The sequence below is a fragment of the Podarcis muralis genome, chromosome 6, assembly GCF_964188315.1.
Source record: "Podarcis muralis chromosome 6, rPodMur119.hap1.1, whole genome shotgun sequence".
NCBI classification, from domain to species: Eukaryota; Metazoa; Chordata; class Lepidosauria; order Squamata; family Lacertidae; genus Podarcis; species Podarcis muralis.
The window spans coordinates 7,339,413-7,366,529 of NC_135660.1; the positions used below are offsets into that span (position 1 = coordinate 7,339,413).

General features: G+C 49.3%; 2 protein-coding genes, 1 non-coding gene and 1 pseudogene across 6 annotated transcripts in view; 1 reads left to right on the plus strand and 3 right to left on the minus strand.

Annotated features, from left to right (window-relative positions):
- Positions 1–411: 411 nt before the first annotated feature.
- LOC114598062 (mitochondrial ubiquitin ligase activator of nfkb 1-A-like) lies at positions 412–9,029 on the minus strand. 2 transcript variants are annotated; one of them, XM_028731713.2, is made up of 5 exons: positions 8,891–9,029; positions 7,135–7,270; positions 4,635–4,722; positions 3,666–3,786; positions 412–2,494 (listed from the first exon to the last, which is right to left on the minus strand). In XM_028731713.2, the coding sequence occupies exons 2-5, from the start codon at positions 7,249–7,251 to the stop codon at positions 1,768–1,770; spliced, it is 1,053 nt and encodes a 350-aa protein (XP_028587546.2). In that variant the 5' UTR covers positions 7,252–7,270; positions 8,891–9,029; the 3' UTR covers positions 412–1,767. The 2 variants fall into 2 exon arrangements, with proteins under 2 accessions (XP_028587546.2, XP_028587547.2); XM_028731714.2 differs by having other exon boundaries at positions 8,786–8,939.
- A 1,967-nt stretch (positions 9,030–10,996) lies between these two features.
- Positions 10,997–27,117, minus strand: part of ECE2 (endothelin converting enzyme 2) — a 48,666-nt gene continuing 32,545 nt past the window's right edge. For all 3 annotated transcript variants that reach the window (XM_028731712.2, XM_077929691.1, XM_077929692.1), the window contains exons 11-19: positions 26,667–26,777; positions 25,850–25,948; positions 25,363–25,440; positions 22,274–22,377; positions 20,085–20,195; positions 19,146–19,213; positions 15,579–15,769; positions 15,300–15,395; positions 10,997–14,014 (exon numbers count right to left, since the gene is read on the minus strand). In XM_028731712.2, the coding sequence (XP_028587545.1) occupies positions 13,838–14,014; positions 15,300–15,395; positions 15,579–15,769; positions 19,146–19,213; positions 20,085–20,195; positions 22,274–22,377; positions 25,363–25,440; positions 25,850–25,948; positions 26,667–26,777 (1,035 nt within the window). In that variant the 3' untranslated portion in view covers positions 10,997–13,837. The remainder of the gene's footprint in view (positions 14,015–15,299; positions 15,396–15,578; positions 15,770–19,145; positions 19,214–20,084; positions 20,196–22,273; positions 22,378–25,362; positions 25,441–25,849; positions 25,949–26,666; positions 26,778–27,117) is intronic.
- On the minus strand, positions 14,876–14,949 carry TRNAI-GAU (transfer RNA isoleucine (anticodon GAU)). Its single transcript has one exon. It is a non-coding gene; the product is annotated as a tRNA-Ile (tRNA).
- LOC114598254 (U2 spliceosomal RNA) lies at positions 24,730–24,893 on the plus strand (annotated as a pseudogene).

Here is a 27,117-nt window from a genome sequence, read left to right on the forward strand (position 1 = left end):
GGAGACCAGGGTTCAAATCCCCACTCAGCCTTGAAACCCACTGGGCAGCCTTGGGTGCCAGTTGCTGCCTCTCTGCCTAGCCTACCTCACAGGGTTGTTGTGAGAATTAAATGGGGCCCGAGTGAATCTGAGAAAGTGCTGAATTTGCATCCCCAAACTAAGCCTTATGAGCTGCATATGTTTAGCGTGGGAAAGAGGAGACTGACAGAAGATCTGATATGTTCAAGTATCTCAAGGAAGATGGAGCAAGCTTGTTTCCTCCTCTATGCCCCTCCGCCTCCCAAAGTTCTGCTGCTTCGTTCTTGCCTTCCAAAGATGAGGACCCTCCCTTCAGATACTCCTGTCCGCCCTTCCTCCCCCCTTTGCTTCGATTCCAGCAGTGTTTAGATTAAAGAGACAAGGCAGGCTCTGAAAGATTCATCAATTTATCAATAAGCCTTGATTCCACATTTGCTCAGTGAAGCTCTGCCAGCGCTCGGCTCATGCCCAGAGGAGAGCAAACGCATCAGTCCAAACAGCCAGACTAAGACAAGCCGAAGGACTGTTGCTAATCCACCAGGAGCTCGATGCCAATAATCCGGGGGGTGGGAGACGCCAGCCCAGGAAGGCAAGTCCCCACCAGCAAGACATCAGCCAGTTGAACAACACATTGGGATGCTCACCCAGAACTTATCTGCCTCTCTGCCTCTGCATGAAACAGGAAACAGCTCCTAGTCATTCCAGGATGAGCAAGGGGACCACTGGCAGATCATGACTGAGCAACAGCCTGCTGCTCAGGGATTGGGTTGACTCAATGGAGAAAAGAATTGCCCTGAGATCCCAGGTGCAGGACTGCAACCGTAAGGGATTAGAGCTAGAGTACCGTTGGCACATTTCACCTACAGCTGCCGGCCTGCTTTTAGCAGACCCCTGCTTGCCCTGTTCCCATCTTGGCTACCTGTGGGATGATTCTCTAGGTGAAGGCAGCTAAAATGAGGCTGGTGCAATGCTGAAAACCTTCCTGCCCAAACGTGAGGCCAGGTCAGTCATCCCCACAGATCCTGCAGCTGCAGCAGAAGTCCTGTTGCAGAGGCCACGACATTACACCAAGCAGGTAAATGCTCCTGCGTCCTGCTTGCTAACAGAGGGAGGTGCTCCATAAAAACAAAACTCTACTACAAAATCTAAATCCATCTTACAGTACAGCACGAGGACAAGTGGTTCTTCCAGCAAGTTTTTCTAAAATGTGTTGCCTTTAACCCACTGCAACCCTTTTTCCTTGGGGGCCGGGGAGGTCAAAGCAGGGAGAGATGGTAGTCAGCTGGGCTCAGAGAGGTTGCCTCAGAGTGGAGCGTGGCCCAGATTCCAAGAAGCTGAAGTTGGGGGTGAAGATCCTCACCCGCTGCTGAATCTGCAAGGTCCTCCTCCTGTCTCCTGCGGCAACTTGGCACATGGGCAGGAGAGGTCCAAGTAGCTCAGGGGCTCCTTCCATGCCTCTGGGCAGAAAGTGCAATGGATCAACACAGCTTGCAGCTCTTTCCCAGCCTAGGAGTGCCGAGATGATGACCTAACTATTGCAATATCATCTTTGGACACACCTCTTAGGAACAATAATTTTTGGGCGGTGGAGGAGAATGTGCATCCAGCTCAAGAGGTGGAGTTTGCACCCCTACATCACTAATGGACACCCTCGCTTTCCATGCAATCGCACGCCTGTTCTCTTAACCTTCGCAGGCTCTCTTGGGGGCACCTAGTGGGACACTTTCAACATCACCCAGAGCTGTGCCCTCAGGCTTGATAGAGGGGGACCACCCGGTCTATGGGGCTCCTGCAGATGGGGCAGGTGCGGTTGGGGAAGGCCTGGAAGCAGCGGAAGCAGCAGCAGACGTGCCCACAGGGGAGCAGGACGCACTCGCGGAGGCTGGTGAGGCAGATGACGCAGGCATTCTCAGGCGGCTCTTCCGACAGATCCAGACCGGCACTCTGTTGGTGCCGGAGGTTCTCAAACTCCTGCCGCTGTGCCTCCTGCTCCTGGTGCACCTTGTGACGGTGGTAAGCTCGGCAAAGGGCACGGAGGATGACAGCCGCAGCCGCCAAGCCGCACAGCAGCGAAGCCCACTTCCAGAAGCTGCTGACTGAGCGCAGGTCAGCCAGGATGGTTTCCCAGTCCCCCAGGCGCAGGAAGTAGCCGGTGCCGTCCGCTGGGGGCTGGAGGTGGAGGGAGCCGTCCCGGTGCAGGGTGAGCTCACCGATGCCAGTGAGGCTGCTCCCCACCAGGAGCATCTCTTCTGTCTCCAGGAAGCCCTTGGGCTTTTCCCCGCTCAGGTAGTGGCTGAGCAAGTCCTTGAAGCCGTGCGAGGTCTGCTGGAAGCGCTCGTACACCGTCTCCACGGGCAGCTCGACGGCGTGGAGGGGCGACTCCACGCACACCTGCCCCGAGGCCTTGCCGCTGGGGGACGCCAGGACAAACGGCACCGTGTGGACTTGCTCCAGTACCACCCGCTCACTGTCCGTCCTGCAACGAGGTAGAGAGCTCTGAGGAGAGGGGCTGGGGCAGGGCGGCCGAGGAAGCAGCCTTTGGAGCGGTCTGAAATCTCCCCCAAACAGCACTGACCACCAGGGGCATTCATGCTGCAACACTTCTGCCGGGATGCAAGGCTGCACTGATCTAACCGTTTCTCGTCTGGCACATTCTAGCCTGCTCCACCCTGAGGATTAGGCAGGGTTGCAACCTACAGGCAATGGGCATCCGTATGAAAACCAGGCTCCCCATGAGCTGCAGCCACCAAAACCTTGTGATTTCTGCATTGCCGAAAGGGAACGAATTCTGCACCAAGAATAATTTAAATCTGTAAGGTGCCTTGGTGGTGTAAACAAAGTATGTTTGCACCTGTGTCCTTAGTCATTTTTTCTTTGCAAGTTATGGGGAGGCGGCATAAATAAAGGACACTTTATTCAGGACACTAAATAAAGCCTTGCTCACTAGAAATATGGCCACCAAATGATGCTCAATTGACTGTAAGGGCATTTACACAACCAAAAGGGCTAGATTTTCCTTTTCTTTTTAAAAGCAGAGATTCTTAGGACACTGAGCTGTGGTACCTGGCATCCTACTCGGAAGGGTTTTATGCTCCCGTCCACTGATAAAGATATACCTCTAGCCCTGCCAAAAGCCAAATAGGGTCTTGCAGAATTTCTAGAAAAATGTTTAAAAGAAGGGCTGGGGGATCTTTTTGGGCTTTAAAGGCCAACTTTGGCAGGTGGGTGGATCAGCCCACCTGTCAATCACATATTATCATGATGTCACATGATTGACAGGTTGGTTGTCCCGTCCTCCTGCCAACATCCCTTGTGTTGCATTCCCAAGCACTGAGGAATCTACTCCTGCCTTGATAGGCCAGCGCACTTCCCACCTGAGGAAGGACCACAGCTCTGCAGCAAAGCATCAGGTCAAAGAGTTCAATGCGCAGCATATCTAGGCAGGGCTGGGAAAAGCCCTCTCTGCCTGAAACCCCTGAGAGCCCCTGCCAGCTAGAGCAGGCAGCCGATGAATCAACAGTTTGACTCAGTGTAAGGCAGCTTCCTATGTACGCCCAATGCTCTCCTTGGGCAGCCTGATCTACAGCACATGCCAGCCAATGGGGCTGCCTCAAAACAGCTGCTTCCAAGGCTCCTCTCTTGCTTACCAGCTGCGGGCCAAGCTATTCCAGATCAGTCGGTGCTCCTTTAGCACCAGCCTCTCGATCACCCCCTGCAGTTCTTCATGGTATGGGCTGGTCAGAGCCGCCTCGACGGGCTGGACTACTCCTAAAGAAGGAGAGAAGGAGACGGGGGGTCGGGAAAGGAAGGGCAGGGTGTTTGTTGCAGGGTCTGAGTCTGGCTATCAGTTTGGTATCACCAGCACTGCCCAGCAGCGCCTCTCCAGGGTTTCAGAGAGGAGACAATTCCCATTCCGAACTGGAGATGCCAGGGAATGAACTAGAGACCTTCTGCATGAAAAGCAGGTGCTCTACTTTTATTGCAACATCGTTTTTGGACGCGACTCATAGCAACAACATATTGGGCGGTGGAGAATGTGTAATCCAGCTCACTAACCCCAAGAGAAGGAGATTGCATCCCTCCATCGTTAAAGTAGAGCCTTACTCTCCATGTGATTTACAGGTGTTTAAGAACCACCCCATTCCGACCCACTTAGATGGAACCCAAGAAATGAAACAGGGACTGAGAGAAGATGAAAGAATCAGAGAACTGTAGCACTGGAAAGGACCACAAGGGTCCTTGCAATGCAAGGCTCTTTTGCCCAACGCGGGGCTCGAACCCATGACCCTGAAATTAAGCGTCTCATGTTCTACCAACTGGATCAAGATTCCAGGCAATGCATATAGTAAGCCTGGGACTCCAAACAGAGACGCGCCATTCAGTTCTCCCTCTCTCCCATTTACAAAAATTTCTCTGCCTGGTGTCCTGGAGGCAATTCCTGCTCACCACAGCTGACCATTTACAAGCCTGCAATAAATCCCAACAGCAGAGATTTGCTGTTTCTCCTGGCAGAATTTGTGCAAAGAACTCCGAATGCAATAGAAAAGGGTTGAGGTGCTCTGATGTGGCCCCGATGGCTTCCAAAGCCAGGCAAAATAACCTCAGGGGCCCCTTACCTTCAATGGCAACATAGCCTAGGCAGCTGCTTCCTGTGGCAGAGAGGATGCTGGGAAGACTGTCATTGACTTGAAGCTTTGGTGCTTCCTGCATGGAAGAAGAAAAAAAAACAAGTAAGGGTTGAAATGGAAGAGGCAGTATAAGAAAAAACGTTAAGTCCCGAGTTCAAATCTAAGTTCTTTCCTGAGCTTCCGATTCAACAGTTCTAGTCAATTCTCTATGTCATAAGAACTGTATTTCTTATGTTCATCGGTTTTCTTGTGCAACGAGCCTCTAGGTGAGAGACGATCCAATATAGAACAGACATTAAAATATAGCAAGACACCAGCGGATTGCAAACATTTCAAAATAACACAGCTAATCAGCAAGGGAGGAAGAAGTATCTGCACCAGTGCAATAATATCAAAGCTAAAAACCCAAATGCAAGCTAAAGCTAAACGCCATCAAATTATACGGAGGCTGAAACTGGCGATGTTATAAATGTTAAAAGGTCCAGAAAGAATCCAAGCCCCCACCATCCTCCATGTTAGAGTGGGATGGATTGACATGGGGGTGCCCCTCTACCCACCTCTGCCAGCAGAAGAGCTCTGCCATGGCAGGAAGCCTTGTCACCAAGGGCCCTGGCGCCCCAGTGCACCCGCCTAAATGGCAGATGAGCAGAAAGTGCAAAAAGCTGCCTGTAACCAGCGGAAACCCCTGGAATAGGATGTGATGACGCCAGTACAAAGTCCCTGGTGTCCTGTGTGAACTCAGATGCTGTCACATAGTGGCAATGTGCCTGCACCAGTCCTCTTTGTTACACCAGCCTGGGAGTTGGCACAACACCTCCATCGTTCAGCCTGGACACTGAGGTCCAGCTCCGAGGGCCTTCTGGCGGTTCCCTCACTGCGAGAAGCGAAGTTACAGTGAACCAGGCAGGGGGCCTTCTCAACAGTGGTGCCCACCAAGTGGAACGACCTCCCATCAGATGTCAAGGAAATAAACAACTATCTGACTTTTAGAAAACATCTCAAGGTAGCCGCGTATAGGGAAGTTTTTAATGTTTGATGTTTTATTACACTTCTATATTTTGCGGGAAGCCGCCCAGAGTGGCTGGGGCAACTCAGTCAAATGGATGGCATATAAATAATAAAATGGTGGTGGTGGTGATGATGATGATGATGATGATGATATAAAAAGGGGCATTTATCCACCCCCACTCTTCTGCTCTGGCCAGGGTGAGCCACAGGACTGCAGGTGTGGTGCTGGCTGTGCTTTTTGAATTTTAATTTATTTTAATTAATTTTGGGATGCATTTTAATTGACTGATTGCTTGTTTTTATGCTTATTGTATTATTTATATGATGTTAGCTGCTCTGAGCCCAGCTCCGGACGGGTAGGGTGGGGTACAAATAATTTTATTATTATTATTATTATTATTATTATTATTATTATTATTATTAGTCCATCAAGGGGTCAGGATTGTAGCCTTGAAAGGTCTCCGTCCAGGACCAAAGTGGCATTAAAGTAGGTATCAGGAGAGCCTCTTTAGAGACAGAGTTCCATAAACGGGGGGCCAGCACCAACAAGGCCATCTCTCTCATTGCCACCCAAGCCATGTAGGGCTTTAATGGTTAAAAGCAGCACATTGATTTGGTGCTGTGTGGCTTGGGAACTAATGGACCATCTCTCCCTGTACATTCCTCCCCATGCCCCAAGGTCATCAACGGCAGGGATGGGGAGCCTGCGGTCCTCCAGAAGTTGCTGGACTACAACTCCCATAGTTCCTAACAACTGGTCATGTGGGCTGGAGGTTATGGGAGCTGAAGTCTAACAAGATCTGGAGTGCCACAGTCTCTCTAACCCTGATCTATGCAGATTTTTCTGCGAGTGCCACCTTAAAAGCTGCCCAATTCACATTTCAAAACTTTTCTGCTAAATTTACACTTCAAAGCTACCCTGCTGGTTTAGGCCAAAAGCCCATCTAGCCAAGCATTCAGTTTCCAGCAACACCCTGCAAGTTGCTTGGCAGAATTCTACCCCCCCCCCCTGTGAATTTGACCAACCCCCTTCCAAAGCCATCAAAGCTCATGCCCATCCCAAAATCTCATGGTAGTGAATTTTGCTCACTTGGTGGAGCATGAGACTCTTAACCTCATAGTTGTGGGTTTGAACCCCACGTTGGGCAAAAGATTCCTATATATGAAGACTAGATGATCCTCATGGTCCGTTCCAACTCTACACTTCTATGCTGTGCAAAGGGATGCTATCTTGTGTCTGCCCTGAAGTGACAACCATTGGGAAACCCTTCTAACCACCCTGGGTTCTAGCACTCCACTCCCTCGAACTCCAGATACAATATGTGGATAAATACCAGACTATCATATAGTACTATCGTAAAGATGATTGAAGCATCATGGGAAATGCTTTGAATACTTGAGACAAGCTGTACAGATGCTAAATATCACTCTGATCTGTTCTCCCAAGAGCAAGGGAGAAGCAGGATGTGCAACAGCATACCTGGATCTTGGTCACCACCTTGGCCTTCTTCCTGTGTAGGTAATAAAAGAGACCAGAGAAGGCCAGGCTGGATCCTAAACACACCAGCTCTCCTGGTGTCAAAGGCAAAGTATCCATCAGAGCTTCTTCCTGACAGCTGGAAAAGAAGCGAAATCAGATACTGAGTTACATAGGAAGAAGGAAACACCTCTCCCACCTAGAGTGATTCTTGGACATGGAAGTGTCCAGAAACACGGAGAACAAGCACTGTCTGAATAACACCAGAGGAAGCTGCCTTCTACAGTCACCAGACCCCTGGCCCATGTAGCTCAGTGCTATCTATACTGACTTGGAGAGACCCAAGATCAAACATGGGACTCCCCCCCCCCATGCTATGTCTGCCTAGCCCTTTATAGATCTGTAAAATCACTTAGATTATCTGGGGAAATTCCACTCACGGCACCACTATACTATGAAATGCCCTTCCCTCTGTAATACATGAAGATCGGACCCACAAGGTCAGGTGCTGTTTTTATTCTCTAGAGCATCCACTTTCGTTTTTAGATGTTTCCTTTACTGCGGCTGTTTTTAGTGGTGTTTTTTTTTGGTGTTTTTTTTTGTTCTCATGATATTGCCTATCACTTTTATGTTGTACACACTGCTTGGAGATTTTTAAAGCAGTTTACAAGCACAAATAAATAAATAAATGCACTGCAAAACTCTTGCTGACATGCCGCCCTCCGCTTTATGCAGAAAGCTGGTCACATGACAAGGGAGGATCACCCAGGCCGAGATATGCTTTATCAAGTCTGAACAAGGAAGAAGGCAGTGCCAGATTGATTTTTCTGCAGAGCTTTGCTTGGCATCCTATGCTCTGGTCAGTGTCCCCTTCAGTTGTCCTGCTGATATCAAGGACACCCAAAGGGCAGTCTCTCCAGGATGAAAGCAGGATTTCTGGGAGGTGGACAGGAATGAGAAGTTCAGCACTACTGGTTCAACACCTCCATCTTTACTCCGCAAAACCACCTTAGACCGGTGACCTGCATTTCGTTCATGAGCCACATAAGACACCTTGGATTGCATTCTACAAAGTTCAACTCGGAGCAGAAATGAATGAGCCTACACAATGGTTAGAATGTGGAGTTATCCTGGGAGAGACCGGAGTTCAAATTCCCCACTCAGTCACCAAGTTCCCTGGGCTAGTCATTGTCTCTCAACCTAGCCTACCTCACAGGGCTGTTGTGAGGACGAACCAGAAGGGGGACAACCAAGGACGCCACCTTGACACCCCGGAGGGAAAAAGGTGGGATATAATTGTAAAATAAATAGGCTGGCTGCTGACTTCAAAGGGTGTACCCAGCAGGGCTGGCCTTGACGTGTGGAATAGAGAAATCTAACTGCTGCACCAGGAAACTACTTGCTCCAGAGAAGGGAGCAGAGGGCTGGTAGGCCCTGGCAGCAGAGGAGGGCGCCACAATGCTTGCCCACCCAGGGAAAGGGAAGCCCCTCCATGCCCAGCCCTGCCCCCCACCCGAAAAACACGTGCTCCGAGGCACCCACGCCCGCCCCCTCCACCCAACTCCGCGTCCAGGATCTGGGTTCAAATCCCGCCCCAACTCAAGCCACGAAGCTCGCCGGGCGACCTGACAGCCTGTCCGCCTAAGGAACCCACCTCGCAGGGTTGAGGTGGGAGGTGAAAGGGAAACGAGACAGGTGGGGTACAAAGGCGACGCCGACATGCAGGTGCAGGTACCCGGCGGGTCCCGGGCCCACCTACCTCCTGGCGCGAGAGCGGTCACCTCCATCTCCGCGGACCTCTTTCCCAGCGGAACCAAGCAACGCGCATCAGATCCCCGGCCGAGCTGCCCAGTGCGTTACACCCACGCCGCTCCGCCCCTCGCCGCGGTGGCACACGGGAAGCGAAGTCCAGCGGGCCTCGCGCCCTGGTGGCGACGCGGCGAGCGCCTCCAGCGACGGAGACTACGACTCCCGGCATTCTCTGCATCGCCCAATGGCAGGCATCGGCATACGGTAAGTACCTTCCGATTCGCTCCGGTTACCTGGGACTACAAATCCCATCAGGCATAGCGGCGAGCTCAGCAAGCATTTAAATGGCTTTGACAGCGATTTGGAGGCGTGGAAATGGACGAGGGCGACGGGAAGGTTATTTTTTACCTTGCCCGGAATTTACCCCGTTTATCCGAGCTTGCACCGTGGTCTGGCAGAGGAGTTTGTTGCATTTAATTATCCTTCACCTGCTAGAAACATTCCTGCTTTAGAAACATTCCTGCTTTAGAAACATTTAGAAACATTCCTGCTTTAGAAAATTGAGGTGGTTTTGATCTGCTTTAGCATTTCAATTTTTTGTATGTTTTTAAAGTACGCCTGCAATCCCCACCCCTTGTATTTTCTTGTCCTATTTATTTTTTTGTAAGCCCCTCTGAGGTGTTTTTTTAAAATGTACTGTCAAGCGGTGTATACATTTTATGAAATAAATAAAAACAAATAATAAATCAATTATTGTTAAAGCCATTCATATGCCAGTTTAATGTCATGCCCTCTCTTATTCTAGGCTGCATCAACAGAAGTGTTGTGTCAGGATTAAGAGCTCCCTTCAAACTATGATTCTATCTAGTTGAAATTAATGCTTCGCAGGTGTTTGGACTAAATGACCCTTGAGGTCACTTCCAACTTTACAATTCTGTGATTCTAGTGTTCCTCTATTCTGCCTTGGCCACACCCAGCCTGGAGTTCTGTGGCCAGTTCCGGGCACCCTAGTTCAAGAAGGGTGTTGACAAGCTGGAAAGTGTGCAGAGGAAGGTGACCAAGATGATCAAGGGTCTGGAAACCAAGTCCGATGAGGAACGGTTGAAGGAGCTGGGTATGTTTAGCCCGGAAAAGAGGAGACAGAGGTGACATGATAGCCTTCTTCAAATATCTGAAGGGTTGCCATTTGGAAGATGCAGCAAGGGTAGGACCCAAACCATTGGATTTGAATGACAAGAAAGGAAATTCTTACTAAACATTAGAAAGAACTTTCTGACTGTAAGAGCTGTGGTGGACTGTCCTTCATTGGAGGCTTTTAAAGAGAGGTTAGATGGCCATCGGTCAGAGATTCTTTAGCTGTGATTCTTGCCTTGCAAGACCCCTTACAACTCTACAATTCTATGATTCTATGTACTCTGGAAAAGAAACATACCTAATAATCACTATAAGTAAAATAACAAAATATGGGTCTGATGCTGCATGCAGGCTACTGGTGTCATTAAACCACATAACTTGTAATGTTATGTGAGGAAGGATCCAGATAGATAACCATGGGATGCTGCAACACCCCCCCCCCCCCGACACACTCACCAGTGCAAAAATACCACTGAAGAGAGTGGGCATTTTCTGACCAAATGTGCATCGGGTATATGATGTCATTGACTATCACCATTATCCCACCCCTTTCCTGCCATTTTTTCTTACCACAAAAATTCCTTCCTCCTCACTTTTTCGGGGGGAGCATGCTTGTTATTCAAGTGTGTCAAATCCACTTAAACTCTGCAACTTAAATTTGCCGGTATATGACTCACAAACAGGGACTGGCTGGAAATGACCTAAGGCTCTACCTACTGTAGAGCAATGCCTACTAAGCATGGCCATAGCTGAGTGATAAAAGCATCTGCTTTGTGATACAGGAGGTCCCAGGTTTCCAGGGCTGGGAAAGACTCTGGAGAGTCACTGTCAATCTGTGTGGGCAACATTGAGGCCGATTGTCTAGGGTATGCTCCTTATCCCAATTTCTAGCCTAAAAGCAGGAGGCTGTGTTTGCTGTTTCATAAACCTTCTCTCTCCAGATTTCATTTTTCACCAGACATTATCCAGGACCACTTTGAAATAACCAAGCGGAAAGTGCTTTTAATAATTAAATACACCAACAGCATCCCCCCCTCCCCAACACACACACACACATACATACACACACACACACATTCTAATCCAAGGCACTATTCCCCACCAAGCTCGATAGATGGGAAGCAAAAGTTTGGAAAACCTCTAAGCTAAGCTAGTTTTGGACCGGTAATGATCCTGGAAAAGGGGTGAAAGGAAACATCTCCGAAGTGATCTGGTGGGTCCCTCCCTCTCCCATCTCTCCTGGGATCAGTCTCCTTAACGCCCAGCTTCTGCATGGATTCGTGTGCTTTCAACAAGGTGGTCTGGATCTGCCCAAGGGATCTGGTGGCAAGAGGTGGGGATTTCTCTTTGCGAATGAGTGGGGTGCTTGGTAGGTGCAACACTAGCCAGAAAGAGGCTCATCATTCCACAGTGATTTGGGTGGGATTGTGCGCACGCGTGGGTGGTGCGGCACCTCCCTCTGCTGCACAATACCGGCGCCATGGCGCCATAGCCCAGGCTAGCAATAGAGGAAGGTGTCCTATGGCCAGACGCTTGCTGCTGCTTTGGATATTTGACTTTGTAGGAAAATGGGAGAGCCACGTCCCTGCACTCGCTGTTGCGGCCAGGTGCCCATACTATGGTAAAGGTAAAGGTAAAGGTACCCCTGACCATTAGGTCCGGTTGCGGACGACTCTGGGGTTGCTCGCTCATCTCGCTTTACTGGCCGAGGGAAGCGGCGTTTGTCCGCAGACAGCTTCCAGGTCATGTGGCCAGAGCAGCCCACAGAAATGCCGTTTACCTTCCCACCGGAGTGGTACCTATTTATCTACTTGCACTTTCACGTGCTTTCGAACTGCTAGGTAGGCAGGAGCTGGGACCGAACAACGGGAGCTCACCCCGTCACGGGGATTCAAACCACCGACCTTCCGATCAGCAAGCCCTAGGCTCTGTGGTTTACACCACAGCGCCACCCGTGTCCCCCATACTACGGTATAGGCATACAAATCCTAGCTACATTGCACACCCTTGCACTGCATGGGAAAGCCACTGGCTGAAATGGCTATTTATTTGTGTGTTTAAAAAGAGAGATAACGACAATGAAGGATAGATTTGCTTTTAGTTAAGTGGGACCTCTCCCCATATGAACTGACCCAGACCCTCTGATCATCTGAGGCCCTTCTTCGTGTGCCTCCTCTGCAAGAGGCTCTGGAGAGCGGCAACATGAGAACGGGCCTTTTCTGTGGTGGCTCCCCATTTGTGGAATGCTCTCCCCAGGGAGGCTCGCCTAGCACCTTCATTATACAGTGGTACCTCAGTTCCCAAATACCTCCGTTTTTGAATGTTTCAGTTATTGAATGCCAAAAACCCGGAAGTAAATGCTTCCGTTTTCAAACATTTTTCTGAACTCAAACATGCGACGCAGCTTCCACTGAGTGCAAGAAGCTCTTGCAACCAATGGGAAGCCGTGACTCGGTTTTCAAATGTTTCAGAAGCCGAATGGTCTTCCGGAACAGATTGTTTGAGACCTGAGGTACCACTGTATATCTTTAGGTGCCGGGTGAAAGTGTTTCTCTATAACCAGGTTTGCAGCTGATTAAATAATCTTCAGCCTTTTAAATGTATTTGTTGGGCTATTGGGATTCTTTTTGTTTTAATATGTATTTTGTGTTCTCATTTTGTATTTTTTTGTTGTGAGCCACCCTGGGGTCTTTGGCTGAAGGGCAATATACAGATATAATATAATAATTTCCATGTTGAGCCAGTATATCTCAATGCCAGGAATGGGTTGCTGCCTTCATGATCTGCCTGTAAGCTCCCTAGCCTGCTAGAAACAGAACGCTATCCTGGATGAATCCTGCAGAGGTTGGATGGCCAGCAATCATGGATGCCTTAGCTGAGATTCATGCATTGCAGGGGGTTGGACTAGATGACATCTGGGGGCCCCTTCCCGCTCTACAATTCTCTGATTCTATGCTCTGATGCAGCCAAAATCTTCCGATGCACCACTCCCTGCTCAAGCTTCAAAGGCTCTTTTGCTATACCTGAAGCTTTCATAACTAGTCCCGCTACATGGTTGGGAATTCCTCGACTGAATCAGCATTGCCGGCCTCCAAAGAAAACCCCGCGGTATCTAGCTTGGAGGTCAAGAACCTGAGGCCATCCAGATGTTGCTGAACGACAACATCCTCCATCACCCCAGACTGTTTGGCCCATGCAGGCTTGGGCAGATGGGGGTCAGAGCCCAGCAGCACGAAGAGACCCACAACTTCCCCACTGCTAGTCGAAGCGCATTAGTAGACGGTGGTACCCTCCTTTGCCTGGCCACCCCAAGACCCCCCCACCCTTAAAAGTAGCAGTTTACAAAGAACAGGGGGTCCATCCTCTCTGCAGCTGCTGCAAGCGGTCGAGCAAAACAAAAGAGAGCGAGAAGCCAAAGGCATTGGGGCCAGCCTGGTGGGGTGTGGAGGAGGATCAGGGAGACGTTTCCTGGAGAAGCCAGAGGCAGGAGAGCTATAGCTGAAGGAGGAGAGCTGGAGATCCTTCGCAGAATCCGCGGAAGATGGAGCAGGTGGTGGGGCGAGCTAAGAGAAGTGAAGCTGTGCTTTTGCACACCACCCCATGAAGCGGGCTTTGGGCGGGGTGGGGGGGAGTTCACGTTAAGCTCACCTTTCTCCTAGGGCCGTAAAGGGGACCAAAGCTGATGAGGCAAAACCGCCAGTAGCACCCCAAAAATGTGACTGCCGGCCCCTCCCTCCCCCCCCCCCATGGGCTGGGTTTTGAGCACAGGCAAGTTGTGTGTATGTACAGACTCCTGCCAAGGGCAGCCTCTCTCTCTCTCTCTCTACCACACTTCGCAGTGCTTCCCAGGGTTCATGAGGGAGCCGACGGGGCATTTAAAGTGCTCTACAAAGTCCCGCGAGTTGCTGAGGGTGCCGATGACGCGGAACTTGTCCGGGCTGTGCGGGTCGGTCACCAGGCCCTCGTGCGAGCTCTCCGGGGTGCGCACCGAACACCAGACCTGCGCCAGGAAGGAGATGCTTGTTTATTTCATTCATTTGTTTCTTAGGTTTATATCCCAACTCCCCCCCCCCCCCGCCAAGGAACTCCACCTGGCATACGTGGTTCTCCTCCTCCTTATTTAATCCCCACAACAACCCTGTGAAGTAGGTCAGGCTGAGGGGAAGTGACTGGCTCATTCTCACCCTGGGAGCTTCATGGCCAAGTGGGGGAGCTGTTCAACAATGGAATGGTCTCCCTTGGGAGGTAGTGGACTCTCCTTCCTTGGAGGTCTTTTAGAAGAGGTTGGATGATCATCTGTCATGGATGCTTCAGCTGAGATTCCTGCATTGCAGCAGGTTGGACTAGATGACCCCTGGGACCCCTTCCAACTCCACAATTCTATGAGTTTCAAGCAGCATCTTCATGTTGCCCTGTACAGGCCAACAGCTGATCATTCTGTTGAATCCACGGCTGGTGCTGAGCTGGGCTCCAGCAGTTCCCACTCAAGAGATGGAACTGGAGCAGAACATCGCTCTAAGGACCCTGTGAGAACCATGGTACAGTGACAGGGCACTGCATGGCAACAGTCCCTCCAGTTCTCTGGAGGTTTCTCCAGGCTTTTTCTTGCCTTTACCATTATTATTATTATTATTATTATTATTATTATTATTATTATTATTTTATTACATTTAAATTCCACCTTTCCTCCAAGGAACTCAGGGTGGTGCGCATCGTTCTCCTCCTCCCCCACATTTTGTCCTCACAGCAACCCTGTGAGGTAGGTTAGGGCCAAAGGATAAGAAGACTCACGGAACTGCAGAGTTGCAAGGGACCCTGAGGATCATCTAGCCCAACCCCCTGCAAGGCGGGATTATGCAGCTGTCCCATACAGGGATCGAACCTGCAACCTTGGCGTTATCAGCACCATGCTCTAACCAACTGAGCCATCCAAGCTGGTCATGACTGGCCCAAGGTCACCCACTGAATTTCATGGCTGAGCGGGGATTTTGGACCTGATCTCCCAGGCCTCAGTTTGACACTCTAACCACTGCACCACACTGACTTTCTTTACCTGGAGATGCCAGGGATTGAACCTTAGCTCTCCAGCACTGAACTATTGGGGTGGTGGGCTCTCCTGTACTCCTGAGATGGCTTTTGTGCCCATTATCTTCAGACCTGCCAGGAGGGCTGCTAACACAGGGGTACTGGCAGTGGCAGACAGAATGCGCATAGATGTGGGGAGGGGGATATTGGGAACGGGAAGTTTCTGTTTCTCCTTCCCCCACCTCCAAGCCATGAGTTACCTGTGCAAACCCTAAGAAGAAGAGCTGGTGGCTAGTGAGGTCCACGGACGGCAGGCGCTTCTCCTCCCCGTTCTTTTTCAGCCAGACTTTGTAAGCCTGCAAGGAAAGCGAGAGCAGAGCCTGTGCTTCCAAGCTCAGGAGGGCTCAAGCGCCTCCCTCGCCTCACGGCCGCTGGGAAAAAAGACACCTTGCAGACACAACCAGCTCAAGACCTGCCAGGCCTCTCCCCCCAGGCCTGCCTTTTCGGTGAGGGGCACACAACCTGGACAAGCTACTTACGTTGTAGGCTGCCTTGAGCCCCCCGTTGTCAGCGATGTTCTCACCCAAGGTCTGCTTGCCATTGACATGCTCCCCGTTGACAAGGTACTTGTTGTACTGCTCCGTCATGCATGCCGTCCGGTTCTTGAAAGCCTCCAGAGATGAGTTCTGCCACCAGGGACGCAGGTTCCCTTCTTTGTCGTACTCGCGGCCTGGAATAAAATCGCCTTGCTAAACTGGGCTGAAGGTTCGTCTAGCACAACGCCTGAGCTCCCACAGAAGCCAGCAGGTACCCCCAAAGAAGCTCACAAGAGGTGCTTGATGGAGAAAAGAACCCGCCTTTCCTTTGTTCCTAATCAGGTGTTTACTGGCTCCAGGGATGGACTTACAAAAGAGCAAGGAACTCTAGGAAGCTGCCTTATTCTGGGTCCACTTCTTGCAATAACGTGGATTCTTACTGCCAAAGTGCCTGGGGCAACCCAGTCAGATGGGCTGGGTACAAATAATAAAATTATTATTATTATTGCAGTACTGGCAGTGGATCTCCAATAAGGGACTGATCCTTCATTGTGCAAATCAGGTGCTGGAGGTTCTTTAACTGGCAATGCTAGGGTCTAAACCTCGGCTACTGGCTTTGGTTCAGCTACAACGAACTTACAGCCAGCAAGCTGCTGTTTGGGTCTTTTGGTTCAGTTAATGCTGTGCATACTTTGCATTAAAAAAAAATAAATCAGAATTCTATGCAGAGGTAACCTACTTCCTGCTGAATTAAGGAAACCCACACTTTACACACAACCCAGAAGCAACCAAACTGTATGCATTTTCTTTTTGCACAATTTGTTCAGCTCCTACATGGCACAGAGAGTGCAGAGGAACCAAATCCTGCCCCTCTCACCAATGCAAATCCAACTCAGTCGCTACCTGCTTTCTGAGTCTTCTGCCAGGCGTTGCCCACACACTTTCGGGCGTAAGAGGTAGAAACTTGCTTTGATACAAAAACAAAAGCTCAGATGACCAGGAGCAGAATTCTGTGCCCAATGCTGCGCTCCATGCTTTATCTGTGCTGAAACGTCGATGTGGCATGCACACAGCCTTGCTCTATGGCTCCTTGGCAGCTGGCCTCTGCTAGACCTCTGAGCAACTGCTTCTTAGGGGGCATTAGAGATCCTCAACTCCATTCCACCATACAGGAGGGATTATCTCAGATCCAGGAAGAGTTGTGGCTCAATGGCAGAGCATCTCCTTTGCATGCAGAAGGTCCCAGGTTCAATCCCTGGGATCTCCAGGTAGGGCTAGGAGTGAACCCTGTCTGAAACTTTGGAGAGCCAGTCACTGTACACAATATTGAGCTAGAAGGAACACAGTGGCTTGGCTCGGTATAAGGCAGCTTCCTATATTCCGAAGTTCCCTGTGATTCACACCCTCCTTCCCTCCTAGCAAGGCACAGTTGCCCTTTGGGTCCTGCACCATCTACAGCTGTTGAGCACTGCAATGCTGGAAGAGTTGAGTTGCCCCAGGCAAAGGGTTCCCCAGCTTTAAAGGAAAGGGGACCTGGGGGTTGCTCCTGAAGTAGCCTTAAGCAGCTGTGAGTTAAAAGGAGAGGAATGGATCGGTTGTGGTGGCAGTGAACTCCCTAAGCTGCCAGCTGTGGCCCACTCGTGCAGAGATCATGAATGCTCACCAAGCGGATGGAGCAGGAGCAAAAGCAGCACAAAGAAGCCGGGAAAGATGACTGGAGGTGTCACCTGGGGAGAAAGGATTGCAAACAGGTAGGGAAGCAAGTGGACCGCAGAAAGGAAAGGGCGGCTTGATGGCAATGGCGGAATGGAAGCTGCCATGGAGATGGGTGCAAGTGTGGAGCAGGGGAAATGAATGGAAAGGCCACCAACAGGAGTCTTTCAGACAGGTCTGGCTCAACCCTATAAACCAGGAAGTGGGAACCTGTGGCCCTCCAGACTTTGTCGGACTCCCACTCCCATCAGCCCTGGCCAGCAGTGTGGGATGTTTAAAGCAGTGGCGTAGCGTGGGTTGTCAGCACCTGGGGCAAGGCAAGTAATCTGCGCCCCCTAACCCGTGGATTTGCGCCCCCTAACCTGTGGATTTGCCCTAACCCCAGATGTTGCGCCCGGTGTGGCTGGCCCCCCCTGCACCCCCCACACTACGCCACTGGTTTAAAGTGAAGCCAAACCACCAATTCATGTTTTGCTAGACAGGCACATGATAGGAGCTGAGTTTTCCTGTGAACTTGCAAGAGTTGTTTATTATTATTATTATTATTATTATTATTGTTATTATTATTATTATTATTATTATTATTATTATTATTATTACCCTGCCCATCTGGCTGGGTTTCCCCAGCCACTCTGGGTGGCTTCCAACAAAATATTAAAATACAATTATCTTTTAAACATTAAACGTTTCCCTAAACAGGGCTGCCTTCAGATGTCTTCTAAAAGTCTGGTAGTTGTTTTTCTCTTTGACATCTGGTGGGAGGGCGTTCCACAGGGCGGGTGCCACTACTGAGAAGGCCCTCTGCCTCATTCCCTGTAACTTGGCTTCTCACAGCGAGGGAACCACTAGAAGGCCCTCGGCACTGGACCTCAGTGTCCAGGCAGAACGATGGGGTGGAGACGCTCCTTCAGGTATACTGGACCGAGGCCTGTGAGAGATGCTCCCACTGTGCCCTGACAGAGGGAGGGCAGACCTATATATATTCTCCTACCTGCCTGGGAACACCCTCTTCCTCTATCTCTTTCCACTCTGCCAGCAATGTGAGAGCCTCTACATCTTAAGCTAGACCTAAGTATGTCTTTGTAATTGAATTACCATTTTAAGCCTGCCTGAACAAAGCTGCCATATTTGTTGGTATCCAGAATGAGTAAATGTTATTTTTACCTTTGACAAAATTGAGTGATTGTTGTTTTAAGAGGGAGAAAAGAGAATCCAGCCTACCTTAAAGCATACTGGATTACTTACAAGGCTAAAACTAGGCTATCTAAGCTTCCCTTTTAAGCTGCCAAGGGATGTACTCTACTGAACTCACAAACATGAAGAAGGAAATATTATATCTAACATATAAATCCCCTCCTAGCATCTATTCACATCCCAGGCATGGCCAATGGTTGGGGGTGATGAGAGTTGGGCGTCCAACAAGATCCGCAGATCTTCCCTAATGCAATCTCGAAAGAAGTCTAGGGAGGCTCACAGCGGAAACAGTTCAAGCTTTGCTCTGCTCTGGTCATGGCTGATTTCCCAACCGCCTCCCAGAATCCTCTGTGACACCAAGGTGACCTGGTCTGCCTAGGGTGGCAAAAGCCCTCAACGGCCCTTGCTGTTGGAAAACCTAGCTAAGGCACGAAATACTAGGAAGTCCAATGGGATGGAGCCAGAACAACTGGGGAAGAGATGCCCAAGGAACACAAAGAGAGGTTCGTTCCACCAGCTTCCTTGCGATTTGTTACAGATCTAAAGGCCCACGCAAGGCAGCACCAACCAAAGGCCTCCCTCGTAGGAGGACAGACAGCGCATACATGCAAGACACAAGAAGCCATGAGCACTGGTCCATCGATCCAAGCGCCTTGCTCCTACCTTGATCATCGAAAGCGTGGGTGAGCTCGTGCCCCATCACGACGCCAATGCCTCCAAAGTTAAGGGCCCTCAAGGGAAGAAACAAAGAGGAAGCAAGAGGTTATGACCCTAGAAGGCCACCTTTGGTACCCAGTTGATGAGAGGTAATGTGAGCTCATGTCTGAAATAACATTAAGGCAACTTTGGACACAGCATCAAAGGAGTTAGGCGTCTTGCATCACACATTGTGTAGCACAGGAATGGGGAACATATGACTTGACTGATGCTGCTGGGACTGTCAATTCCCATCAAAAATGGGCAACTGGCTGTTCTGGGTAGCCCTAATGGGTGCTGGTGACTAAATATAATATCTGGAGTGCCACAACTTCCCCATGCTTTATGTAACAAACATTTCTTCAGCTCCCCCCCCCCCTTTTATTAAATATGGATCACCAAATATAGAGCCTCTCTTTCGTTTTCAAGTTGCGTAACGGCGTTATTTCACACTATAAATAGATGCAAAATAGTGGAAGAAAGCCTGAAATTAAAGCCCTTCCTTCCCCCTTCCGGGAACGAGCACTGGCTAACTATAGGCCAATTATGGTGCAATTAAGTAATGCTGGGTCCCCTCTGATCAGGAAGCAATTACTGGGGCAGGAACCACAAGCAAGAGATTTCTAGTGGAAGGCGTCAGATGGACAGGCACTGCAACTCCGCTGCAAGTCTGTGTGTGTGTGTGTGTGTGTGTGTGTGTGTGTGTGTGTGTGCCAGAAATAGCCACATACAGGAAGGCCACCGCCATGTGCCCTTCTTGGTACAGATCTGATTCCCCTCCCTGCAAGCTAGGCAGTTGCAGAGCAGACAGGTCAAGTCTGAGCATGGCCAGCACTCCACCATATCCTCCCCAGCCTCCCGGCAAGCTTTCTTTTCCTACCAAACAATCAAGAGACCCAGACATACTTGGGGTGGTTGTGAGCGTAGAAAGGAGCCTGCAAAATTCCCGCAGGAAAGACGATGCCGTTCTTGGTGGGCAGGTAGTAAGCATTGACTGTCTGAGGGGTCATGCTCCACCTGGAGAAGGAACAACAACAAAAACTGCTTTGGAGGAGGCATTGTTTGTTCAGGACCACGACTAGCAAATAAGGCTGGAGGCTGGAAGACCCTAGAGCAGTGTTTCCCGACTTGGTGCCCTCCACTAGTTTTACACTACAGTTCCATTTTTTAAAAAAATGTTTTTATTAAACAATTTCAACATTACAAATTGTCAAACCGTATGATCACAAACATAGTCCCCCCCTCCCCCCTAGGACTTCCCTCAGCTCCTCTCTCTGATTTCTCTGCACATATTATTCTCTGCATGTTATAAAATTGTACATATCCTTACCTTATCTATCTATCTATCTATCTATCTATCTATCTATCTATCTATCTATCTATCATGTTATCAACCAATAAATTTGTGTGTGTTTCTTCAAAACCTGCCAAGGAGTCCAGTTCATTTTGTTGCCTTTTTAATTAATTTGTGAAAAGCTCCCATTCTTCCTTAAAGTCACAGTTGTCCTTGTCCCGCAGTTTTACACTGCAGTTCCCACCAGCCACAACCAGCGTGGCCACGCTGCCCTAAAGAATGAGATTTAGGCCTCAACTTTGAGAGCCAGTGTGGTGTAGGAGAACCAGTGTGGTGTAGTGGTTAAGAGTGGTGGACTCGTAATCTGGTGAACCGGGTTCGCGTCTCTGCTCCTCCACATGCAGCTGCTGGGTGACCTTGGGCTAGTCACATTTCTTTGAAGTCTCTCAGTCCCACTCACCTCACAGAGTGTTTGTTGTGGGGGAGAAAGGGAAAGGAGAATGTTAGCCGCTTTGAGACTCCTTCGGGTAGTGATAAAGCGGGATATCAAATCCAAACTACTTCTTCTTCTTCTTCTTCTTCTTCTTCTTCTTCTTCTTCTTCTTCTTCTTCTTCAACTGCACCATGCACTATGATGCCACTTTCGACGGTCATGGTCCCTCCTCCCCTAGGAGTCCTGGGAACTGTAGTTTGTTAAGGGTCCTGAGAGCTGTTAGGAGACCAGTGTTCCCCCTTGCAAAGTCACAGTTCCCTGGGAAGAGGTTTTGAGAGTTTCACCACTCCAGAAACTGTAGCTCTGTGAGGGGTTTCCTAATGACTCTCCGCACCCATAACACACTACACTTCCCGGCATTCTTCAGGGGGAGACCCATGACTGTTGAAAGTGGTATGATGCAGCGTTATAGTTCATATGGGGCCTAAGAAATTGCAGAAATGACACGACAGCAGAGCACTTTCTGGCCTTTGCTGCTTGAAACTCCTTGCTTGAATGCCCTGTCCTGTGGAGAGGGGAAAACTCCCTTCATATGAAAAGCTAGCATGACAAGATGATGCTTAGCTTAGCTTCTCCCTGAGATGCTCGCTTTCCACATGCAGTGTGGGTGAGTTTGCTTGCTTTCGTGTGGGAAAGCATTCTTTGTGAAATCAGCCACCTTCAGTTGGATGTGATGCAATAAAAACGGTTATTTGATTGTGTGCAGATTTGAATTTTCTGGAAGTTTTGGCTTCATCCTGACCGACCCTCCACGCCGTTCTCCTGTTCGAATTAAAACATGACCCTAAACTCAATCAATGTAAAACCAGGTCATTCCCATCTCCACCCCCCACCCTGTTTGCCTGTACTGAGGTCCAGTTCCTAGGCTGCAATCCTGACCGTGCCTACTCAGAAGTAAACCCCATTGAATTTATTGAGAATTACTCCCAGGTAAACGGGATTAGGGTTACCACCCTAGTTATGTAAGTCTAAGGTGTTCTAAGATATTTTCAGAAGCAATCATTCTGGAACAGGATCAGGCCCAAGGTGATCTGAGTGTGGACCTTCCCCTCTCTGTGACACTCTTTGTCAGGCTTGACACCAGTGACGCCATCTTGGGAGAGCTGGAGAAATTTAAAATGGCAGCAAGTGGGTGCCCAGTGCCACTGCCAGACAAGCCTGCTGCCAGGGGGCTGAACAATGAAGCACACTTTGCCATAGGCCTCCTCAAATCTTCCCTATGCTCCACCGAGCTCTGACCCCCCTGCCCTCCTTCTGCCATCTCTCAATGAATGAGAAGGGCAAGAAATGTATGGAGAGAAACCTTACTGGTCCCGGTTGGGGGGCTTCCTCAGCTGGTCTGCCATGAACCTGGCCGAGAAGTTGTAGAAGTTCAACATGTTCTGAAAGAAGGAGTCTTCTGAGACTTCGTACTAGAGAGAAGAGCAGAAAGGAGATGTCATGGACTTGCTGGACAAAGAGGAATGGTGGGAGGCACCAGCTGGCGAACCCCCCAAGGGAAGAAGGCTCAGAGCCCAGGGAGTGGTGGTGGGTCGATGATGAGCGGTCCCAGGGAACAGACTGGGAAGAGGATGTGTCAGAAGCTGAAGAGGTAACAGGGCTTAGTGAGCAGTGGGAGCTTGCGCCAGAGAGAAGCAGAAGCAGGAGAGGAGGAAGGCCAAGAGGCAGAGATGAGTCTGACTGGTGAAGAAGCCAGGGTGTCTCCCCTTCCTGCTGTAACAATCTCCCATGCCTCTGGTCTCCCAGAACCAGGAGAGGCATGAAGAGGGCGGAGCTGAGACGGGACATTGGCGTAGTCTCAGATTGCTTGGGAAAGACCTGGGAGAGAAGGAGATTGAGGCAGCCATGGGAAGGTGAGGATCTCCAGCCTCCACAACTGCCCTATAGGGGCAAGACCTATCGAGAAGAGTTGCTTTGCTCCTTGAGCCTTTGAGAAGGGTGCAGAGTGGGATCAGCATGTAGTGTGATCTGGATAAGAGGGAGTCCTAAGGGCTGGAAACACAGGCCTGGAGGAGCACATTTGGCCCCCAGGCCCAAGGTTCCCCACCCCTGGGATAACACGATCAACTTAATTTTTATTACTAGAACCCAAAGACCCAATGGCTGGGGACAAATGAAAAATAATGGACAATGCAAGGGGTACAGATGTCACATGCCAGCTGCACTCGATGAGCTGCAGACAGTGGAATGCTCATGAATACCTGCCTCCTAATAATCATGAATGATAATGTTATGCTTGCACCCAGGTAGGTTCATATGGAGAGAAGCAGTCCTTGAGGTGATAATTATGTTTCCTAGGATTTTTTTTATTTTTTTGCAACTGGTGTAAGGTTTGAGAAGAGACTTGTGTAGGGGAGATGGTTGAGCACAAGAAGCTAAATTTGCTTGTGTGGCTCCCCTCCACAACTGTATGTGGGATATAATCCACTGGGAGCAGTCAAGTGCAACATTCCATGTTTTGCTAGAGTGGACATGCAAGGGAATGTTTGGTCCAGCAAGTCAAAACCTCCTGTTCCTTCTGGCCTGGAGAATCCTTCCTTGCATGTTACTAGTAGATGGGCATGACTTTTCCAGACCTGGTAAAAGGCCAAGTCACACAGCTACCTTCTCTCTTTCCAACCTTCCTGTTTGTCCTGCCTGCTTTCTGCATCACCTGCCTGCCAACCAGCAGTCCCCTAAACTATCTGTACTGTTTTTAATATTCAGTTGGAAGCCGCCCAGAGTGGCTGGGGAAACCCAGCCAGATGGGCGGGGTATAAATAATAATATATTATTATTATTATTATTATCTCCCATATGGGGTAAACCTGTTTATACACGTTTGTAACTTTAAGCCTAAAGCCTGCCTTCAGGGATCACACTGTGCTCTGCCTGATCGTGAGTAAAACTACTTTTTGTTACTTATGAATAAGACTGTGGTGTCTTTATTCCTTTAGGAGGGATTCAAAGGGGTCTTACCAGGAATATTAGAACATATCTCAATCTGGGCAAGCCAGATTGAATTGTTTGTTGTCTTAAGAAACTCACATGAGTTTGCAACCAGCTTTCTGCTGCGTAAGAAGGGGAATGCACTCTGCTAAGTGAAGACACTTGCTAGCGCAAGTTAGGAAGGATATTAATAAACAATATATCCTCTCCTGCCACCCTCAGCATTTCCACACTGTATTTTCCCATTATTCTTTCCAAAGAACAGAAGGCCGTTGAAATGAAACTTTGGGGACCTCTGGTGGCATGCAGCAAGTTAACAGCTACCCAGAACATGATGCACTAAGTGGGTGGGATAATGCAGACATCTGGCCAATGCCTATCAGAGCAGCCAGGCAGGTGTTCAAGAAATAGACAAGGCTGAGAAAACCCACACTTCTTTTGAGATTAAACTGCCCACCAGGAGGCTGCTTAGCTGCAGAGGGCCTTCTCGCTAGTGGCACCCGCCCTGTGGAACTCCCTCCCACCAGATGTCAAAGAGAAGAACAACTACCAGACTTTTAGAAGACTTCTGAAAGCAGCCCAGTTTAGGGAAGCTTTTAACGTTTAACAGATTATTGTATTTTAATATTTTGTTACTTATACAGGTGGGGTATAAGTAATAAATTATTATTATTATTATTATTATTATTATTAGAAATGTTGTCACCGTATATTTTCTGGAATTGGAAATGGTCATTAGTCTGATGTGTCAGTGAGCAACCTGCAGCAACCTTTTGCTCTTAAACAGTTCAAAATCCACCAGAAAAAGGAGTCCTGGGTACTCAGGACAATCCAGTATCGCCTCTCAGCCTATTGGCTAAGATCAAGTGTAATGCTTGATATCTGATAAGTCCTCTCTTTGAGGATTACACATTAAATGGTTTTTTGGAAATGGGAGATGGAACAGGGACTTCATGCATTGACCTGGTGTGGCAGTATCTCCAGGACTGCTGCATCTCTCCTGTGGGGGAGATTATTTCTGTTTCCAAAAACAGACGATAAATAATGGAAACCTTGGAATAGTCCTCTTTATCATTCTAGGTTGCCTTTTTGTGTGTGTGTGTGTGTGTGTGTGTGTGTGTGTGTGTGTCATCTCCTAACATTAGAACTTGGTGACATTCAATGAATGTTGGAAGATTCAGGACAGAAAAAAGGAAGGACTTCTTCATGCAGCACGTAGTTAAACAATGGAACTGACTGCCACAGGATGGCCACTAACTTGGATGTAATTAATTACTATACCACCTTTCTTCACAGGCCCCAAGACCTGCAGGTATAGGGTGGTATACAAATTGAATAAATCATCATCATCATCTCAGGGAGGTTCGCAGAATAAAATACAAGGCAAAAACACAAGCAACTAGTTAAAACAAAGCAATACCCCCACTTCTCACAAACACATCTTAAAGCCTGTAGAATATTACTCTTACCCCATCATAGACATCATCCAACTCCTTGTCATCAAGGATGAACTCCGGGAAGCCGATCATGTCGTAAATGGAGTCAGCCTGCAGAGAAAGGAAAGCATAGGCAGCCGAGGCTTGCAGGCTGCACAACTGCAATAAAAGGTTGGGGCGAGGAGGGGGGAACAGGCTGTGCAGGTGGCGCCACATGCAGTGGGTAAAATCTGCAGGTGCCACCTCTCATTGGCTGGCAAACATGGAACCTCCATGCTCAGAGGCAGTTTATCTCCAAGCAGCAAGAGAAGACACAACCAGGGATAGCCATTGCTTTCATGCTCTACTTGAGGCTTAGGCCCAACCTATCAGAAGGACTGCATTCTCCCACCCGGATCTTCACATATCTAAGTTCTCATAATGTAAAATGCACAGTCATAAGGACTAGAAACTTCCTTTAAAAATTAAAGCCATGATTGTCAGGAATCCGAAGTCGGCAGCAAATAAATATCTGGGGCACCTTCTCTTTAGCGGCTTGTTTCGTCTTCTCGTCCATCCAGTCAAGATGGTCCAGCGATTCCTCGAAAGCAGTGCGTATCTCAGCAATCATGTCCTCTGCCTGAAGGAAAAGACATAAGAAGTCTATGGAAGGGCATCAGTGTGTTCCCCTTCACTCATCTCATCTCCAGCATGTCATCACCAGAATACCGTCTCATTCACTATACGCCCAATGAATCACTGTGCTCTGCAGGAGAGGACACCCTGCAAATACCAGCCTATTGGGAAGTCTGTTCTGCACCATGGGTAGCCTTGCCTAAACATGAAAGCGGTTAGCAGCTGCTGAAAACAATGCAATGAAGGTGTCTGCATAATATCAATAGGCAGGGAGTTCCAGAGAGTTGGTGCTGGGATAGCTCTCTCAGTGGAGCACGAGACTCTTAATCTCAAGGTTGTCGATTCAAGCCTCACGTTGGGTAGATGACCCACGGGGTCCCTTCCAACTCTACAGTTTTATTGATTCTATAAATGACTGATTCCTTGCAAGTTAAATGTTGTTCCATGATTGTTTCTGCATGTAAGTTCCATCCTTCCTGAGAAGGATGAGCAGAGCAGCTATAAATGGTTTCAGGTTGAGTGACAGGCTGGCAGGAAGCTGCTTAACCCTCCCCTTCCCGGCTGCGGCTACTGCATCCTGTCCCCAGCTGCTTTTCTCCCAGGGAAGAAAAATATGTAGGGGCCACATACAGCACACGGACAGGAGAATTTCACATCACGGGGTATTGTTGAAGGCGGGACATACAGAGGGCAGCTTTGTCGACATGCCTGGGGATACTCACAATCTCCTTGCTGTGCCGGTCGAAGGTGGCTTTTACGAACAGAGCCCCCAGGGCAAAGCCCAAAGTGTCATCAGTGTTGGAGATGCAAGTTTGCCAGCGGGGTGTGCAGGACTCCAGAGAAACGAGAGAGAACGAGACATAAGCGGGACAGCTCATGTGGTGTTGTGGTTAAGAGTCTTGTACGTCTTCACCTTAGGGGTGCGGGTGGCGCTGTGGGTTAAACCACAGTGTCTAGGACTTGCCGATCAGAAGGTCGGCGGTTCGAATCCCCACAATGGGGTGAGCTCCCGTTGCTCAGTTCCTGCTCCTGCCAACCTAGCAGTTCGAAAGCACGCCAAAGTGCAAGTAGATAAATAGGTACCACTCCGGCGGGAAGGTAAACGGCATTTCCTTGCGCTGCTCTGGTTCACCAGAAGCAGCGTAGTCATGCTAGCCACATGACCCGGAAGCT